This window comes from Lycorma delicatula, chromosome 2 (assembly GCF_047948215.1).
Source record: "Lycorma delicatula isolate Av1 chromosome 2, ASM4794821v1, whole genome shotgun sequence".
NCBI lineage: Eukaryota > Metazoa > Arthropoda > Insecta > Hemiptera > Fulgoridae > Lycorma > Lycorma delicatula.
The window spans coordinates 220,711,623-220,733,252 of NC_134456.1; the positions used below are offsets into that span (position 1 = coordinate 220,711,623).

A 21,630-nucleotide genomic window follows, 5' to 3' on the forward strand; every position below is an offset into this window, starting at 1 on the left:
AAACATAAGTGGAACATATGTGGTGATTTGAAAGTTATAGATAGCTATTTTGTTAGGCATGCTGTTAGATTATACAAAGTCCATGTGTTTTCTTTGTGAATGGGACAGCCGAGCTAGGGATAAACATTATGTTACCAAAGAGTGGAAGAAACGAGACAACTTAACTCCAAATGGGAAAATATTGTTCATGAGCCCTTAGTTGTACCCAAAAAAATATTTTTATACAGAGTTTTCAAATAATACTAGTTTCAAATAGTACTGAATTTTCTGACTGCTCATTGAATATCAGCATAAATATGTACTCAGATATCTAGTAATTGATATCTTCAAAACAATTTATCCTGTTATCCTCACTTAATTGAATCATTATTACTTGATGTAAGTACAGGGTGTCCCATATAAAACACAACCCAACCGTATATTGGTAGGTATTGAAATAATAAAAAGGCATGTGTAAATGTAAATGTAATTTTTATTATTACCATCCATTATTACATTTAGAGTAAATGTTGTAAGTAGCCGCCATCTTCTTGAATACAAGCTTCAATTCTTTTTACAGTGTTTCTTGCAAATTTTTTCGAAGTTTGTGGCTGGATATTTAATACAGCTTGTTCAATATTGACTTTCAATTGTTGAAGTGTTCGTGGTTTGTTGCTGTAGGGTTTTCTTTGAGGTAACCCCATAGAAAAAAATCCGCCGCAGTCAAATCTGGAGATCTTGGTGGCCACAACCCTCGACCGATAACACGATTACCAAAGAATTTCTCAACGAAATCAGAAGTTGAACCTGCGTAGTGCGACGTCGCACCGTCATGTTGTAGCCAGCAGTATCCGTCTTCCTCTTCCAAGAGTGCAATGAACTGAAATAAAATATCCTGATATCGTTCTGCATTAATGGTGTACTCGAAAAAAGTAGGACTGATTATTTTCTTCCGCGATATCGCGCACCACACGCCCAACTTCTACAGGTGTAATTGTTTTTCGTGATAAACGTGGGGATTTTCAGCACTCCAAATACTGTTTTGGCTGTTTACGTAGCTACCAAATGAAACTGTGCTTCATCTGTGAAAAATATTGAATCCATAACATTAATTCCCTCACGCAGAAGTCGACGGAACCGTTGACAATATTGTAGCCGTTTTTCTTTGTCGGGCTCAAGAAGTCGATGAACTGTTTGAATGCGATAAGGTCGTAATTGTAATCGTTTGATCGCCCGATGAACAGTCGATTTAGACAAATTAATTTCAGCAGACAAACGTCTGATCGATTTATTTGACGAGGCGAGTAATCGGTCTTTGATTTCAGTGACTGTATCGGTATTCAACACTGACGGTATCAGTATTCAACACTGACGCAGATCTTTTGTGTTCCTTGTTATTAACAAACCGGTCTCTCTAAATTTTGCAAGTAACCTTAATACTGATGTTTTATTAGGAGCTGGTTTATCTGGGTACTTATGGCGAAACAAATCTGCACTGCAACCACTGATTTTGTACTGAAGTACGACTGAACAATGTAAATTTGTTCATCTAGCGAAAACACCATCTTGTCTCTAGCAATACACTGAACCTAATGATTGTTGTTACTATAAAACGCATTATTGTTACTATCGGTAGTGTTCTACTGCGTCGCTGCGATGTTCAGATGCTGGACGAGTCCATTTCAGTAACGAGTAGGGGAGTAAGCTTGACTTTTGAAATTTCATGGATGAGTGATTGATGGGTTACGTTTTATATGGGACAGCCTATATTGTTCTTATTTAATTATTTAAACTATTACTATCTCTTTTTTATTTGCTAATCTTTGTGCTTTGTAATACTGTTGTTTTGGTCTAGGATTTTTTTATGTTCTTCTTAATCTATCCAGGCAAAGTGGAGCAGTTTCTTTAGTTTTTCACTGTTGGAATAGTATATCTATCACTCCTGACTTGCTTTATATTATGAACATGTAATTATGTTATAATCAGAATAAAGTCTATTTTATTTATATTTATTACATTATTTATTTTCGTTGTAGAAAAATGATGAGAAAATGATAGAAAGTAATAATAAAGCTGATGAAGATATCAAGGTAAAAAATGTAAAAGAATATGATGCAAATGTTAACGAAGGAAAATGTAATAATAGTGAATATCATAAGAAAGAAGTTAGGAAACCTAATGCTAGCTGGTATCATAGTGTATTTCAAAAGCAGAAACATGGATTTGATCCTTTAGTGAGAAATCCAGCATTTGCTGGAGGAGAATCAGCAGTATATACTGAACTTTCATTGCTTACAAGACATTTTCATCCAACAGTAGCTCTGTTTGCTTCACAAATTCTTGAGGGTAAGTTTTTATACAATGTATAAAATACAGTGCCATTATATAATTAAGATATGCTCTATCAATTTTATAGAGCTTTTCTGGCTCAGTAAGTAAGTCTGAGAAATTATGTTACAATCAGAATAAAGTTTATTTTATTTATATTTATTTCACTACTGATTTTTTTTATACGAAAATAATACTGTGTACTAATTAAGCTGATGAAAATATCAAAATATCATATTTTTTATGTTACACAACATAAAAAAAAAAAATTATGTTACTACTATTTAATATACCCTTTAATATTATTATAACGCTTTGCTACTCAAAGGGTTAGGTATTTTCCTAGTTCAGATAGTGGTTATTCTATTAAATAATCAAGAGATTGAGTTCTATTAAACAGAACTTAATCTCTTAATGTAAATTTATTATTGGAATTTATGTATGGTTAATTTTTACATAACGTTGGACACAGGAACTGATAAGTACCACAGTTTTTGCTGTTTTTGATGAAAACTTATTTTTAGGTCTATAAAATCATTGTTATTTCTTTTTAAGATTATTAAACATTAAACTGTTTTTCAAAATACAAGAAACTTCTTAGGTGCTGCTAGTTAGCATCAAAAGGTCTTGCATGAGAACAGTATTTTGAACCGAATCGTTTACATTTAACAATTTTAGAATGCTGTAACATTCATTATGGTTTTTAAAATGTTTATTTGTGATTTGTTATTTAAATTTTGTTTTTTATAAGTGAAATACCTTTTCAGATGAGGTGATTACATACACTGGTGATCCGCTTGTTGATTTTACTCTTGTACGTTTTGTGGAACGCTTTGTCTTTAAAAATCCGAAGAAAGTAACGCCTGGGTCTGAAATAAAAGGACCTGATCCTGTTCTAGCCCAAAGGAAATATTATATGCCAACTGGTGCAAAAGCTCTTGCTTCAAATAGTAAACTTTATCTGGAGCAAAATGAAAAAGATGTGCCTGTTGATGAACTTTTTTTGTACAGGTATGGTTTGAAAATCGTTTTTATTTATTTTAAGTTTATGTGCGAATCATATTTTTAACATTTTTTGTTATTAATTGTATTACTTACATAATTAAAAATGGACAGCAGAATTTGCTTATTCATCCATAATAAATTAAAAAATTTATTAAACTAACAATTTTGACAAATTCAAAATTAAGAAATTATAAAAACAATTTATTGTAATGTAATTATAGAATTAAATATGACTGAAGATGCGGGATCCCACGAAAATCGATTCTTAGAATTAATATGGTAAATTCAACTTCTATTTACCATGTTTTGGTAGTTTAAATTTCATTTAATGTATATATGTATACATGGAGTGTATCACGAAGTTCTCCCAGGAATTTCACAGTCTATTCTACTCTTGAAAATAATGGAAAAAGTTCATATAAATATATGTCCTAAAATGCTTTGTTTGCGAATTACTGCTAGTAATAGATTTTTCTCTGATTTCAGCTACCTGTGTGAAATGAGGTTGTACTGAAATTTTTAGGACATTAATTAAGAGGCAGAATTTATGATTTTTTATGGTTTTTGACCTGAAAAATTGACATCCTAGTACCACATCTATAATAGTTTTTGAGAAATCTGGAGTGAAAACCAATAAATTGGGCTGAAAAACCTGGTTTTTTAATTTTGGCGTACAATAACTTTATTAAATGGATAATAAACATACAAAATTTTAAACAAGATTTGTAGAGAATTTAATTATGAACAAAATGGTGTAAGATAAGGTTTAATAAAACAAAGAAAAGTTAGAAAAATTTGAATTTTATTTACAAACAGTACACTAGATTAACGTGCATATACATACCATTTTATAATAATTGATCAAAAATGAGCCTGACGTTTACAACACATTTCTTGGCTCGCTTCTGTACTGCTTTTATTACTCTTTTTAATTCTTTAGGGTTGTCCTTAAATTGTTCAGCCGCATCTATATTGTGGAAATTAATTCCTCATGAGAATTTATTTTTGTTTTATGTACAATATTTTTCATTCATCCCCAGATGAAAAAAATCGAATGGTGTTAGATCAGGTGAGATTGGTGGCCAGGAATGTAGACTTCCACGACTGCTCCATTTCTCAGGGAAATGATGATTTAAATGAGTGGAAATGGCACAAGAGAAGTGGGAAGGTATGCCATCGTGCTGGAAGTATACTTTGTGTCTCAGCACTAAAGGAGCATCTTCAAGCAGCTGGGGCAATTCTTCTTGAAGAAAGTACAAGTAGACCTCAGCATTTAAGTGGTCAGGTAATATGCATGGTCCAAACAGCTGATTGTGAAGAAAACCGCACCATACATTGATGCTAAATCAATGTTGAAAATTGCCTTCCACAATTTCATGAGTACTTACTTCTTTCCATGTATGCTCATTGCGTAAGATGTTCTCGAGTGAAATTTGCTTTGTTGGTAAATAAACTTGTAGATCTGTTGATTTGTATTCCACCAGTAGCAAAATTCCAAGCAAAGTAGACCGTCTCCTAGGTGTAGCTGTTGAACTTGTTTTAGGTGTCCTCCAAATCATCAAATACAAAACTCTGATCTGCTTAGAAAGACGTCGTGTACTGACACCCGGACAGTGATGAACTGCATCGATAACACAGGTCAACGATGGAAACGTTGTTTGAAACTGATTCTTATAGATTTTTGTGTGCTAATTTCAGGAAAAATAGTCAAAAAATTTCATCACATACCATTTTTTCACTAATCATTTTTTTAATATTCTCAAAATTGATAATAATCTCATCAATAACAGTGTTGTGTTGGACAGATCTTTCAAATACTGTGCTGGTTCAAATACTAGATAGTGACCTTGTTTCCTGTTTTTTTTTTTGTTTTTTTTACTAGATAGTTTTCTTTTTTCCTTGTTTGTGAAAATTCGCACTAATTGTTTTGGGATCTGGAATCCTGCGATTGGGAAGATATATTTCATATTCTCCTTCAACAGCTTTACCATTACAAACAACCAAAAGCATTACCATTACAAACAACCAAAATGAATACCATATCAGTGTATTCCTCTGTTGTAAATAAGTATAGCATTACTTCAGTGGCAAAGTGATCATAAGTTCAAATTAAAATTCACAGAAAATCTTCACTAACGACAGCGCAGTTCACAATACCCGATATACTTAATGTACACAGAATGATTTAAACACTAATACCACTTTGCACATTGTTGATCAGCTGTTGTTATTTTATTGCCAACTTTGAAATAATTTTTCAAATAATTTATTGTATTTCTATCATTAATAAACAAATTATTATCTAAGTAATTTTTTATTTAATTATTTTTATTTTACAGTTGTATAATTTTCAGTTTTTTTAATTTTTTAATAGTACATTTTTATTTTTACAAATTTTTCTCATCCCAAAAAAATTAATTTGGTTTTTGTTTATTAAATAAGTACTTTTCTATAAATGTATTAATGTACTGTTTCTAAATAAAATTCAAATTTTTCTAACTTTTCTTTGTTGTATTCAACATATCTTATACTATTTTGTTCTCTCTCTCTCTCTCTCTCTCTCTATATATATATATATATATATATATATATATATATATATATATTTAATATATTTGTTACTATATAATCTTCAAAATGTTGTCCATTTTTAGGTATTTGCATCAAAGGCAACAGCTTGGATATCAGGTCATTAAAAAAGAGAGAGATGATGATAGTGATGTGGATAGTGTTGCTAGTGAAGAATTTGAAGAAATGTTGGACAGCATTATGTCTAAAAAGTCCTCTTTCAATTTTGCTGATGATGTTTGTGACAATTTAAGTAATAAAACAGCTAAAAAGAACAAAAAAAAATACGATGAAGGTAGGATAAACAAATACTTTTGTAAATTTTTCATTTGCATATATTTAATATTTTTTTTTTTAAGGCCTGTGACAAATTTTCTTTAATGTCATCAATAGTCTCAAAATGACTGATTTTCTTATTTCATCACAGAAATAAGAAAAAATTGCATGGAACCAGGTCTGGTGAGTAGGTAAGCTGAGGGAGGACAGTCTTCTGATTTTTAGCACAAAACTGACGACAAATTGGCAAAGCTGAGTGTGCAGGCTCATTGTCATGGTGAAGGAACCATTAGTTGTCTCCACAACTCTGGTCATTTTTTGCGAATTTTTTGACACACCCATTGTAAAATGCCTTGGTAGTACATACAGTTCACTGTTTCACCTTGAGGCAAGAATTCAAATTGCACAGTTCCATTAAAATTGAAAAAACAGAGAGCACACTTTGATCATTGATTGAGACTGACGTGCTTTCTTGGGGCTTGGAGATCCTTTGCCAAATTCATTGTGATGATTGAACTTTTGTCTCAGTGTCATAGCTATAAACTCAGCTTTCAACTCCTGTTATGATCCTTTGTATGAATGTTTCATTGTCATCGGCTTGTTTAAGAAGCTGCTGACAAACGTCCTCTATGTTATTTCTGCTGTTCGGTCATTAAACAAGTAAAAAACCTTGCTGCAACTCAATGCGTGTTCAGTTTTTCAGTCAAAATGTCATGGAATCATCCAATTGAGGAGCTAACTTTTGCAAATTCTCTTGACAGTTAATCGGCGATTTGCACGCATCAGATCGTTGATTTTCTGAACAATGGGTGTCATCAGTTGAAGTTGCTGGCCTTCCTGGTCATTTTCAATAGACTGATGATCACTTTTAAATCGTGAACCATATGTAACATTGTGTACGACCCAGAGCATCAGCTCTGTAAGCTTGTTTCAAAAGTTGAAATGTTTCTGTGAAAGTTTCCCCAGTTTTACGAAAAATTTTATGCTGTATTATTGGTCCCAAAAATTGCACATTACAAAAATTACTACTAACACTTAAATACGTTGCATCCAAATAACAATAACAGAAAATTATTCAAGATGTCAATAACTCAAGAATGTGTGGTTAAGGAGGAGGTTATGTGGAACACAATGCTGCCCAATCACACATCACTAAATATCCCCATTGGCATGTAATTAAAAATGTTCAGTTATTTCCTGAACAGACCTTGAAGAGTAGCAGTGGCAATGGATGTGCTGGTTGAACTGTGCTGCACACAGTCACACTGTGAGCTTCCCAGTTTGGAGCCATATTGCAAGCTTCTTATAAAACATCAAATTTAAATAAAACACAAAAAACAAAATATTATAATTTTTAAAGAAAAAGCTTTTAATAAACAAAAAATAAACTTACTATTGTTGGGATTTGTGAAATAATGTACTAGGACTATGTTGCTTATACTTCTCTCTTGAGTTTTACAAAAAAAATTACAGTAACTCAACAAATCAAAAAATATTACTAACTGCAATCAATAGAACACATTAGTTATAAAAATAAAGAAAAATGACAATAAACACATTTGACTCAGTACTCCAACTAGTCTACTTGAGTTTGTAGAACCACTATAACATAACTACTTGTACACGTCAGAACTTAACAAAATATCTTATTAATACTTATAATACTAAGGAATTGGCCAATCCAAAAATAATTTTAATTATAATTTTAAACATAATTTGTTATTATAACATGTTACATTTTCATTAATAATATTTTTTATTGTTATTTTAAAAAAAGTCGACGGATAAGCAATCTTCTGATAAATCCATGAAATGTTTTTATGGAGAGGCCTTTGACATTAAATTCTCATACCTGTATTCTGTACAAATCATAGTTTATGAATTTCCTGATCAGTTTTCTTAATACTCACTGCAACACTAACCATGTCAAAATCCAACACCAAACTGACGCTTTCCAATGGTCTCACTGGTCTAACCCCACCACTATTTCTCCGAATTATCAAGTCTGTGTGAGTATGTGTACCACACAAACAAAATGCTCTTTGTATAGATGAAATGTTTGTTTATTTTTCAAGCATGATATCATATTTCTTAAAATTCTATTTTAAGAAGGAATTTTTGATAACTAATGAATCACGCTGCTATTAATTTAACTTTTACGTTTTAAAAAATTATCATCCGTCTACATATTAAGAAATCCATATAATAAAATAAAATACAAATACAAATAAATTCACCAATTTAATTAAGCCAATTCAATTTAATTTAAATTTAGGTCAGAATTTACAATGGTTACAACACCCCTTCAAAAATTTAAATAAAAAAAAGCCTGAAAATGGTTTTTAGATATTTACCTTAAGAGTATTTGCAAGCAAAAATCTGCTGTGTATCTCATTTAGCTTAGGTGGAAATGGGAAAATTTGCAATCATTGTTCAAAATTGTTTTACTTTTCTTCAATCCTTTCAAGATTCAATTTCAGAAAATCTAGAAAATGGTTTTTAGATACGCGCATAAAGATTACGTATACACACATCAATGTGTTCATTTGTTACAGAGAAATTAAAAAAAATAGTAAATTTCATTGTTACTCCATTTTAACCCTTCAGAATTTCAAAAAAATCCTTTCTTAGTGTCCACTTGCACGATAAGAACATGTATACAAATTTACATCCATTTATCTGCAGTAGTTTTTGCCAGGAATTGTTTATTAATGACTCCCAACATGTTATGTTATGTATATAGATTACTTAGGTATGTATTGAAAATTGAATAATTTTTTTCTTATTGGTAGATGATGATGTAGATGAGGATGCAGATGTTGAAAGTGATTTAGAGGGTGAAGATGATATTGATGAAGAGGATTTTGAAAAGGATAATAATGAGTTAGATGATGATAATGATAGTAACATTGATTTAAGCGATGTTGATGATTCAGATGCTGAAGTAATAGACTTTAATGACAGTGAAGAAGATGAGGATGAAGGTGATGCAAGCTCTGGATCAAAAAGAAACAAAAAGGTAAGTAATGTTATTGTGAAGAATTGATGAAATTTTTTATTTTTAATATATATATATATATATATATATATATGTATATATAACACTTTGCCTCTTTAAAATCAGCTGCAGATATAAATGTAAATTCAGTTAGGTTATTTTGTATAGTTTTTTATTTGGAATACTGAATTTATTACATTTAACCATTTTAATATCTCTCATATTTAATAGATGAAAAAGCAGTGGTGATTAGTGTATGCAAGTGGTGGACATGTCCAGTCTTTTCTTAGTTTGAGGATTATAATATTTTTAAAAGCAGGAAGGGTGCAATTTACTTATAATTATCCCCTCCTCTAATATATCCATTTTTATATTTGCATAAAAATATAGATTAAAACATTATATAAATTATCATAATGAAAACCACTTGAAAATACTTTCCAAGTAATGAAAGAGCAGGAGATTTTGCGTACTTCTGGAGCAGTAAAGGTGTTGAAAACTGACCTCCAGGAACAGAAAAGCAGTCATTTTTCCTCTTTTGAATTTCAGTTTTTAAATTGAAAATAGAATATTGAAGATATTGCTAGAATAATGTTATCTATTTGTTAAGACATATTTTAAGAATATGAAGCCGAAGATGTTTTTATAACACCTTATTTAAAAACTTTTTACTCCTGGCTCCTTTCCATTTACTGAATTGTAGTGCACTTAAAATTGTCTCGAAGGGTTCAATTTTACAAAAAGAAATTTTGAGATTTGCCATCACTTTCAGCAAGAAACTTTTTTATTTTAATTATCATTTTACTCAGTGTTACTTCATCCCACAACTGGCAGTAGTAATACATTAAATAAACTGAATGTGCACCCATGCAGACAACAAAACAGCAGGCAAGTGACAGAAAGAACATGCATTTAACCTTGTGGGCTTGTTTCACATCACATCCGCACGATTTATCTTGACTATGACATTGCAATTAACTGCTTACTTTTAAATGTAGTCACCCATAATCATCATTAATATCATACCTGATAAATGCATCTGTCTCATAGATAAAAAAGGCCGTCCTGCTACTCATGTTAGATAGGATGCAGAAAAGGTTAAGTGCTGTGTTCAACCACTGATATTCTCATTTGTTTATTTAAGTCGAGTACTTCTCAATAATTTCATCTAAGAGATTTTTGAACTAACACTTTTCACTTAAATTGGAGCTTGATGATGAAAACAATTAATCTTTATCATGAGGCTGGCTCATGATGATTATGGTATAGCCAAACCTTAACCTGAAGTAAGCATTGGATTCATTATGCAAGACGGAGCGCTGTTCTGCTGATGACAACAGCTGACAGCAGAGACTTAACCCACACACCATAGGGTTACCTACAACGTGGCATGAACCAGGTCTGGCGTTTAAAGGAGCTTCCTGTAGATGTCTGGGCCGCCGACTTTACCTTTCCCAAAGTTAGTTTGAAACACAAGACAATGCCAGTTTCAAAGTGCACCTTTCCTATTTGTCTTGAGTGATGAGGGTCACTACTACCCTCATGAGTCCATACTTTAATCAAGTTTTGAAGTGAACATTTTTACATAGTCTCCACATCAGTGTAACCAAGTTGCCTAGTCTCTGAATTTAGTTCTCTATGTGGGGCAGATTCTCAGGTTGGCATGATTACTAAATGAAAACAATTCAAATCTAACTTGCTTTTTGACTGTATTCTTAATATGTGTTGTTTTAGTTAAAATAAAACCATCACCACCAATAGCTGTTTTTCATCTAGATGCCTAGATGAAAAACAACACCAGTCATTAAAGTTGGTCACAAAAGTGACTGAAAGAATTATTAAATGAGTATTTAAAATATTATATTAAATAAATCTGGTTAAATTTTTCACTTGAATGTTACTTAAGTATGAATTTTGGTTATTTTTGTTTAAATTAATACTATCTATAAGTTTAATGTTATGTTAATAGGGTTCAAAATTAAATTTGAAAAAACTTAGAAAGAATGTGTCAGATTTATTTGCCCCTGCTGAAGAATTTTCAGAAATGCTGGAAGAAGCTGGTACAAGCTATAAAGTAGGATCTGCGCACGCATTATCAAATAAAGACAAAGCAGGTAATGTATTAGATATAGTTACTGTATCTAAATTTTATTTATAATTTACGTGGAAGAAAACAAGTCTGTTGTATTAATTTTTAAAAAATAAGTCAAGTAATTTTAATTTATAATGTTTTTATTTATTATTTATATAAATTTATTCTTAATTTTCAGATTAGTTATTTCAGTTTGTATCTATTATATTTACCAGAAGAGAGCAAATTTAAATGAGCCAAGAGTATAAATAATGTGTTTGTCGTTTGACTAGGCATTAATTCATCATCTCTCATGGAATATATCTTTATTTATTTATATAACACCAGCAAAATTTGTTAACTGTTTATAAAAACTATTTTATGCAATACCAGATAAAAATAAATTTGAATTGAGATATTTATTTCTCAGATTCTGATATAATAAACATATAATTTTATCTGTGTTCTTGAGAAAAAATATACCTTCTTTCAAAATTAATATCAGGGTTTTCAAGTTATTAATATTTATTAAGTTTTACTTACGTTGATAAATTATACATGAAATGAAAGAGCAACTCAAACAGTTTAAGATACTTCATTCCAGACACATTTGCTTTCAAGAAAAAAAATGGCTTGTAAACTTGCCATTGGGATACAGCACAAAAAACATACAGTTTTGAAGAGTCTTGTTCACATTGCACTATTTTCTGATTCCCAGAAATGCATATTATGAGTGTTTACTTTTCCATTAATATGAAATGTTGATCTGTTACTGAATATGACACGATAAAGAAAGTCTTCATCGTCAAGTGCATCATTTCATTTGTAAATTTAGCACGCAAACCATAATCTGTAGACTTTAGTGCTTGCACACAGCTAAAACTGTTTGAGTTTGTCTTTTATTTCATGTATAATTAATCAATGTACGTAAAACTTGAGAAATATTACATAGCTTTAAAATCTTGATTTTCATTTTGAAACATTTTGAAGCACACAATATTACTGATTTTGTTGAAATGTAAATAAATAAATACATTTTAAGTTCTTTTCGTCTGTTTTACCCTAACGGTTTACACAGATTGACTGTTACTATATCTACATTTTTCTTTCCAGATCATTTACACAGTTGATATAACTTATTTTCTGCTTACGATTTTTTTTCAGTCCATATGCTATTTGTGTAAGTGAATTAATCATTGCTTCTTATATGTTATTGCCATTAATATTATTCAATTATGGCAGTTTACAAAAATTAAAGTTTTTAAATTTAAACTTTTATTATAAATGCATTTAAATAGCTATTGAGGGGGTGAACATTGTGTTACTCTAGCACAATTTGGTGCTAGAATGAGCCAAAACATGAAAGGTAGATGTTCAAGATTTTTGTTCAGGGAATTATAGGATAATTACTGCAGTCAAAAATTTTAAATACAGGATTACAAATAATAATGAAAAATGTAGGTTAAAGAATATGTTATGTATACATGAGTACCGCAATGAAATAATATTTTTTTGAGATAAATTTAAAGTCCAAGTCTATATTGTTAGTAGAAACCTTGATAAGATTGATTCTATTGATAAAAAATGCTTACATTTATAAAAAGGAATAATTAGAGACTTAAGATAAAATTGTAACACTATAGAAAACCATGAATAAATAGTATAATAAAAATGATTGATGAATATAGAAAGTTAAGAAATATTAAAATGATGACACCAGGAAACAGTACAGGCACTTTAGAGATAAGTCATAAAAAATGTAAAATATTTTAGCAAAAATTATTGATACAGAAATATAGTAGAGAAAAAAATGGTTTCTGGATAGGTTAGTTGTGGTGTACAAAAAAATAAGCAAAGAAGGGCTGTATAGATGAGTATGTAAAGTTTATCTGATTAGAAAAGTGCTCACAGATCTTAAAGAAAATGTTACCATAATAAAGAAATCAGTTATAAACATTATTATTTCAATACTTTTTTTACATAAAAAATAATGTAGTTAAACAGTATATTAGAACAACTGTTTGATCTCATCAAGCGCATGGATAAAAGGACTATTCTAGCTTATGACCAATTTAAATGACAGCCTCATGGATAAAGCCATTTAAATCCCATTTGTAGATATGGAGAAGGTATTTAATAATTTAAAATGGAAATAAATGTTTAAACTTTTGAGGAAAATTGAACTTGTATGTTAGGAAAAAGATCATATACTTAAAAAGATTAACAGTTATAAGATTAAAAGATGAAGAAAGGCACATACTGACTGGGAAAGAAGTGAGACAAGTATGTAATCTGCCATCAACTGGTAACTTATTTTCCTGGCATCATAGTTCTAGAGTTGTGCTGCAAGAAGGAAAGTCTGTTAATCAGTCAAAAAATGGGGTGTGGGTGTTTTTTGCATCTCTTGATGTTCTATGAACTAGGGATCCAAAAAATAAAAAAAGTGGGGAATAATGTGCATACAGGTGTTTGCATGTTTGAGGCTTAATAACTTTTGATTGGATGATCCAATGTTTATGGAATTTGGTACAAAAACAGTATATATTACATTTTGGTTCGGACACAAAATATATGTGGGGCAATTTGTTAGTAAAAGTTTGGGTTTGTATCCCCAAGGGGTGTAGTAGGTAGTTTCTTTGGGGTCAATTTTCTTAAAATTTTGTTAACTCCACTTCATATTAAGCTCAGTACATGCTTATCTTACCATTTAAAAGGAAATTTTACCCCCAAATTCTCTTCCCCCAAAAATCGAAAAAAGCTGTCTTTTTATCAATTGCAAGTTTTTTAACAAAATTTTTTTTGTCTTCCTAAGCATAGTAGTAGGCCAAATGAATGTAAAAAAAAATACTTTGTTGGAAATATCGTGGGTGGGGAAGCCGATCATTTGAATTTTTTTTAAACCTTTTTTTGGTTTATTCAAACTTTTAATAATAATATTACATTCAAATATCATCATAATTCACCCCAAAAAAAAATTGTGGGTAACTTTATTGGTTGTACATTTTTCAGTGGAATGTATCAAATTTTTCATTTGAAACTTTTTTAATTACGTCCATTTAACATAGTAAACATAGACAAATCCAAAATGTCTTGTTAGATGATTTTGGGGTTGGGAAAGCAGAAAAAATTAAAACAAATTTTTTTTATTTGTTTTCTAACTTTTTTAATGTGTAATTATTTTTCCACTATATAAGAATAAATAACCAATGCCAAGAGAATATAACAACTTTGTTGTCAGCTTTTTTATAGTTATAAAAAATAATACAGGATTTAAGGAGAAATTTGCAAGTAGAGTACTTACCCGAGGAGACAGTAATATAAGATTAGCTGATAGCACTGTTCTTTTGGCATAAATCAGAAATAAATTAGAAGAAATATTAAATGCTAAGGATTTGTTACTGGTAAAGAAATTCAGTTTGAAAGTAAATAAATAAAATAAAAATAACAACGTATAAAACAGAGTGAGGAGTTAAATATTAAGATATGATTAAACTATTTTACTAATAACCATAAGTTAACAAATTTTGTCATTTAGGTTGTAAAATTATAAAGGAAGGACAAAGTTTACATTAAAAAAAGCAGAATGACATACATAACCAAGATGTTTCATGCAGAAAAGAATATTCCCTCTCAAATAAAGATCATCAACTAAAGATCTTGATTGGAAAGATATTCTTTAAAATATTTGTAATGCTTTATGATGAAAATACATGTAGCATAGGAAAAAGTTTTGTAAAAAGATTTTTGAAAAAAAAATGATTTTTTATAAAGGAAAAGAATATTGGCTATTGGATCTGATATTACAGGACATTTTAAATTAGGCAGCTTTATAAAGTATAAAAAGGAAAAATTTTATTATGAGTAGGAGAAAAGATAAATTTTTTGCAGAATTAAGTAAAGAGAAGGAATAATTTGGTTAGCAATCTACTAATTTGGTTAATTTGTCATTTCTCCTCCTTCCTAATGACAAAGAGAATATATTGTTGAACTGTAGACTAGATTCAATAAGACACATGACAAGATGATGATGATGTAGTAACTATGTTAAAGTCAACAGATTGGCACAGAACAGAAAACAATAGAGCATCAAAAACTAGTCAAATTACTTAAAAAGAAAACAACTTGCTTTTTTCTTTCACTGAAAATATGTAAAAAAAAAGTAGCAACTTTAATCATAATACATAAAAATTTTAAGCCACTTTTATTTTTCAAAAGTAATTGTTAAGTCTTTTGAATAACTTTTCTGCCTATCATGTCCATTTCTTTATGTGTGATGTTCATAATTTATATTACAGTAATTTTAAAAATTATTTTTTAATATCTGTACTGTTATATATAGAACTACAACTTTTTGTTTGTCACAGTAATTTCAGTAACAACTACATAAATAAAAAATTCCAGCTCCAGCTGAGGAATTCTGTTGTTTAAAGCTTTCTTCTTTAAAACTTACTTATTTTAAAGCTTACTACTTCCTGAGTATAATAAGATGTATAATAACTTCATAAACCCTTATATCCCCAATTTTAAAAATATTTTGTTTTTTTAAAATAATGTCATTAAATTTAGTATTATGGACATCGCTGTGATTTTAAGGTAGTTATTCATTTGATTTCCATACCTAAATTGTACCTGTATACAAAGTATTCTTGTAAACAGTCAAGAATGACAGGTTATTTTTACTGAACTGGTAAAGCAAAAATTCCCAAGATTCTCTTATAACCCATTAACAATAAAAATCTAACAAAAGATTTAAACATATGTTTTCCAGTTACTGTCTGCCTGTACATTAAAGTAGCGGAATTTCCCAAAATCTATTAACTAACCTAGAGCACTAAAATTACTGTGCAAACTTTTTTTCATTTATCTAAACGAGACAGTTATCTACAGTACACAGACATAAAAAAATAGGATTCTTGGAAAACATTTAACACATACTCCCTCTACATAACGAAAACCTCTATTTAAAGAATTTTCTCCGGGATTCTTGATTTCATTATATAGAGATTCGACTGTAATATGTAGGTAAAAAATAAACCTTTAAGAACTACGTATCTTCATTATGGTTAAAAAGATTTAAATTCTTAGAACCCCATCTCAGACATTCCTGATATACTCCTGTACAAAATTGAAATTTTAAAATCTATCCTGCCTTTAGAAAGAAAATAACATTTAAGAGAAGAATAGGTTCATGCCTGATACTCTGAATACTACTCTACTCACCTGCTTCCCAGTTTAATAAAAATTGAAGTGTTCCAATATTTCCCTTTTTTAGAATGTCTTCTTGCACTCCCTAAAGCTCATTTCCCTAGCCTACTACAATACAAATTTAAATGTTGCAATATTCAAACCATTCATTAAAAAAAAAATTAATATCTTCTGAAAAAATTAAAAAGCAATTAAAAAAAAATCAGTTTTTCCAACAAGGGTCTCTCTAGTTCCTTTTCAAGACTAAAATCTTGGGATATTCAGTTCCTTCTTTTTTAAATGTCATATTTCTTAGGGACTGGTTAAAACTTACTGGTTGGCCATCCAATTTCTCTTTAGTTCTGTCGTTAACAAAAAATTTATTATGACATTCAAAGTTTACTTTCAATCTACACCATTTTTTAAGGGCAAATAAAAACTTCATTGAAATCGTAGAGATCAGAAACGTTTTACCAACCCAAGCCTTTATTCAGTTAAAATTGAAATTATTTCTTGCCTTCAAACAGTGAAAATAAAATTACAAGAATTTGTGTATATTTTTTCTGAACTTCCATTTTTGTAACAAACTAAAAATTCAGCTGCATTGATCATATCTTGACCCTCTTTGGCCAGCATCTTCAATTATTAAAATAGGATGAGTCTTGCAATTAGTATAAAATTATTATTTGAGGAAATTAGCTACTGTTGATATCTGTAAATTTCATAAAACTTTTGTGTAATTACAGGGTATTTGGGTTAAAGGTATCCAAAAGTAATGGCCTATGAGGTGTGTGAGAAAAGTAATGAGACTGATTTTTTACTTATCAAAGTTTTTATTTTTTTCAAACAACAATGTTATCTATCCCCTTCAAAGTGTTCTCTTGGGCAACTACACACCGGTGGAGTCGTTGTTCCCACTCCTGGTAGCAGCGCTGGAAGGCTTCAACTGGTAGGGCTTTTAACTGGTCGGTCACAGTCTTTTGAATGTTCTTCTGAGTTCCAAAATGACGTCCTTTTACGACATGTTTCAATTTCGGGTAAAGGAAAAAGTCAAAGGACTCAAATCAGGTGAATAGGGGGGTTGAGGAACTGTAGGAATGCATTTTGAGGTCAAAATTTCCCTGATGGAAATGTCCGTGTGACACGGGGCATTGTCATGATGAAGCATCCACTTGTCTGCAATGTCTGGTCTCACACAAATCACTTTTCCTAGCCTTTCAAGGACACCTTTGTAAAACACTTGGTTGACAGTTTGTCCTGGAAGAACAAATTCTTTATGCACGATTCCCTTACTGTCAAAAAAGCAAATCAGCATGGTTTTGATGTTTGATTTGCCCATTCTACATTTTTTTCAGTCGAGGAGATGACAGAGTGTGCCACTCTTCGCTTTGCCGCTGTGTTTCAAGATAGTACTCCAATACACGTATAGAGGATTCATCACCTGTGATCACATGATTGAAGAATTCTTGGTCATTGTTAATCCTCTCAAGAAGATCAACGCACATGTTTCTTCGATTGTCCTTCTGTTCCATTGTGGGGTCTTTCGGCACCAATTTCGCACAAATCTTTCGCATGTCCAAATCGTCTGTCAAAATTTTATATACGGTGAAAGTGTTTAAATTTAACTGTTCACTCATCATCCTTATTGTTAAACGATGGTCTGATTTCACAAGAACCCTCACATGCTCAATGTTTTTGTCAAATTTTTAAGTTGAAGGTCTCTCTGAGCAAGGTTGCTCTTCAGTGTGTTCTCGGCCTTCCAAAAATGATTTGTGCCAGCGGAAAACTTGTGCTCTTGATAAGCAATGTTCCCCACAGGCCTGTTTCAACTTTTCAAAGGTCATACTTGCGGATTCCCCAAGTTTAACACAAAACTTGATTACACAACGTTGCTCTAAATTCCGATGCTCCATTTTCGTAACGCACAACAAAACGCAACTTCACTGATGGTGCTGTCAAAAATAATGTGTTGGCTGAACGGAGTTGAAACTCTTACTGAGCATGTGGAAGGGATGAAAACTGGTCTAGCACAGACCAGTAGACACAGCATTGCCAGATCGTTCACATTGTTACCAATCTCATTACTTTTCTCACACACCTCGTATATTTGGAAAACCAGTCATTGTAATCTCTCGAATGTAGGCTCAGTCGAAAGGAGATATCTCTCTTTGTTCTGTATACTTTCAAGGTCAGCGGAATATGCATACGCAGGCAAGCCAGTTCACAATGCAGTAGTAGTAATATAAAGTAGTAGTTCTCAGTCAAGATGTGGACTCTACAACAGAAAGTTCAGTATGTGCTTTGGTTAGTGGAATTTCAATCGGTTACTCTTGTTCAGTGATATGTACAACTGAATGGAATATTGATCCTCCTGCATCCAAGTTTATTTATCTGTGGGATACAACTTGAAGAGAGACTAGAAGCTTGTTTCACTAACTGGAAATCATCCAAAAGTTTCGGTTAATGATGAGACTGTCGATCATGTATGTGATGCATTCACATACCTGCCAGTCCTGGAAAGTCAATTAGGTGGGCTAGTTATGAACTGCAAATTCCTCATTCCACTATTCACAACATTGTTCATAAGTGGCTCCATTTATGAGCCACTGTTGCAGCTTGTAACTTCAACTACATGGCCACCTAGATTTTCAGATATCACTCCTTAGGACCTTTTTGCTTGGGGATTTGTTAAATGTTGCATGTACCAAAGAAAGGTTAGAGATTTGGACGATTTAAAACAGAATTGCTGAAGCTGTTTGTCTATTAACACCGTAGATTCTCCTAAACACCTGGCAGGAGTTAGATTATGATCTTGACGTATGCCGAGCTATAAAAGGTGCACACATTGAACTTGCCTAACCTTCATTAAAATGTGGTGAGTTGCTGGCCTTAGTAAAAAAATTATTAAATTATATTTACTGGTTTTGCTAAAATAACTCATTACTTTTGAATAACTTTAGCCCAAACACCCTGTATTAACAACAAAGTGATCTTATTTCTTGTTTAAAATAAATTTGATGAAAGAAGACCTTAAGTGTCACAATTTTTCTACTTCTATCAGTTAATTTTTTTTTTCTTATCAGATAACAGCAGTACCAATTTTAATAAAATTTGTGCAGGAAATTGAATCATTCATGTGGCTGGAATATATTTTAGATTTGATACCTTTGATATGAGTGAAATTTATAAAAGTTGTATTTTGTATCTATTAATATTCTCTGAGAATAAGTAGTAATATTTTGAGAAACTGAGTAATACAGTTAACATCAGGTAATTAATATAATCACATGACGAGTTACTTTTTTTTTTTTATTAAACCTTAGAAATCCTATTTTATACCTTAGCAGCAAAATCTATACCTTTATTTTAATAGAAAGAATACATTTAGGATACATTTATTTTAAATACAATACATTCTAAATACATGTACGTTACTTTAGCATGAAAATAAATTACAGATTTTATAAAAGCATCCTTTATTTATGTAATCATTTTTATTACAGCTACCAGACAATTGGAATGGGAAATGAAGCGAAATGATTGGATCAGTGGAAATAAAAGGAGGAGCAGTAATAATAATTATAAAAAAGGGAAAAGAAGAAAAATTAAATAATCACACTTTTTTCTATTTTATTTATACATTGATAAGTAAAAAAAATGTTAATATATTTGTGTATAATTATTTTCCTACATTTGTAACTTTAATAAATATTTTAACTGGGCTTTTACAACCCCAGGGGTTGTACTTACAAGTTCTTCATTTTTCATCTCAGCTAAAATTTTAACATCCTGATTCTTACGTTTCCTTTTAGATTGTGTATAATCTTTACTGTTTTCTGGCTTCTTTTTCACTCTTAGAACTGTCTTAATCAGTCTTATACTCTCAAGGTACATACCAGCTAGTTAGATTTGTTATTCTGAATTGTTCTGATTAAGCTCCTACTCTTGTTTATTCAGCTCTACTTCTCCATTCTTCTCTTTGTCTGGCCCTTTAATTTTCTTCTATCACCTCCATTTCCAGAATTCAAAGATTATCTCACTTTTGCTTGTTTCCATGTTTCTTATCCATCCAAAAGCACATTTTGAACAGAACACTTTACATAATACTTCAACTTATCTTACTGCATAATAACTTCTTTCTGTTAAAATCTTTCTCAGCCATTAGTTGTTTTTACTTTTGCAGTCTGTTATACTATGATACTTAAGTAGCTGTACTGTTTTATGTGTTCGATTCTTCTTTCTTTTTTTTCAGACATTCATTGACTTATTGTCTCCTACCCTTATTTCCTAACATTAGATTTCATTCCATGTTCTATCAGTGTCTTCTAATTTTTAAATCATCGATTGAACATCCTGTGCTTCATCTCCTTAAAATACCATGCCATCTGAAAATCTTATACAATTAATTTTTTTCCTACAGTGATTCTTGATCCTTTTTAATTGATTCTTCTTTATCTTCTTCCAGAGTATTTTTTATTATATTTTAAATAAAGTTGTAATAGGCAGCACTTATCTTTCTCCTCCTCCTCCTAGATCAAACAATTCAGATTGAACATCCTTTATTTTCTATTTGTATATTTTTTTTATATATTCAAGGGGCAGCTGAAATATAATGCACACTGGAATGTAACAGATGACTAAAATGTCACACAAAATGGCAGTTGCTGCCACCTTGTAAGTTTATTTTCCTACTACTAACATTCCAAAACTAGTTGACTCATGCTGTCTTATTTTCTGTCAAAACACCATTCTTATGGAGGCAAGTTTTGCTATGTCAATGCATCTAAAACAATAAGCAGTAATTTTTAACAGCAGAAAAAATAAATGCTAGTTACATTCATCGTCATGATGTAATCACCATGTTTTGAAAAATTCAAAACAACCTCTGCAAAAAAATTCTCTTGACAGTGTGCTTGGATTCTGAACATGTGTTTGTGATATCTGGAAACTGAGTCTACTGTAAATTCAGTCCAATTCATAGAGATGTTAAAATACCTTACGAGATGTGTGTAGTGTTCAACAATCCACAGAGCTGATAATTTTGCAATAAACTTATGCCCGGCCACATACATAATGTGCTCTTGTGAAGTTGAAACGTGAACCCAATTCTCACCCTTCATACTCACCAGCTTTGGCGCCCTTAAATTTTTTAATGAATGATGACGTACAGTATGCAGTAGGTCATGTATCAAGGAAAGACCATCAGTATGATTCATTAATA

General features: G+C 30.9%; 1 protein-coding gene across 4 annotated transcripts in view; it reads left to right on the top strand.

The window, feature by feature from the left end:
- The window catches only part of Noc1 (Nucleolar complex protein 1), a 56,060-nt gene extending 35,983 nt beyond the window's left edge, over positions 1-20,077 (top strand). For all 4 annotated transcript variants that reach the window (XM_075357207.1, XM_075357206.1, XM_075357209.1 and 1 more), the window contains exons 11-16: positions 2,016-2,325; positions 3,075-3,318; positions 5,967-6,175; positions 8,949-9,175; positions 11,124-11,268; positions 19,913-20,077. In XM_075357207.1, the coding sequence (XP_075213322.1) occupies positions 2,016-2,325; positions 3,075-3,318; positions 5,967-6,175; positions 8,949-9,175; positions 11,124-11,268; positions 19,913-20,022 (1,245 nt within the window). In that variant the 3' untranslated portion in view covers positions 20,023-20,077. The remainder of the gene's footprint in view (positions 1-2,015; positions 2,326-3,074; positions 3,319-5,966; positions 6,176-8,948; positions 9,176-11,123; positions 11,269-19,912) is intronic.
- Positions 20,078-21,630: the final 1,553 nt, after the last annotated feature.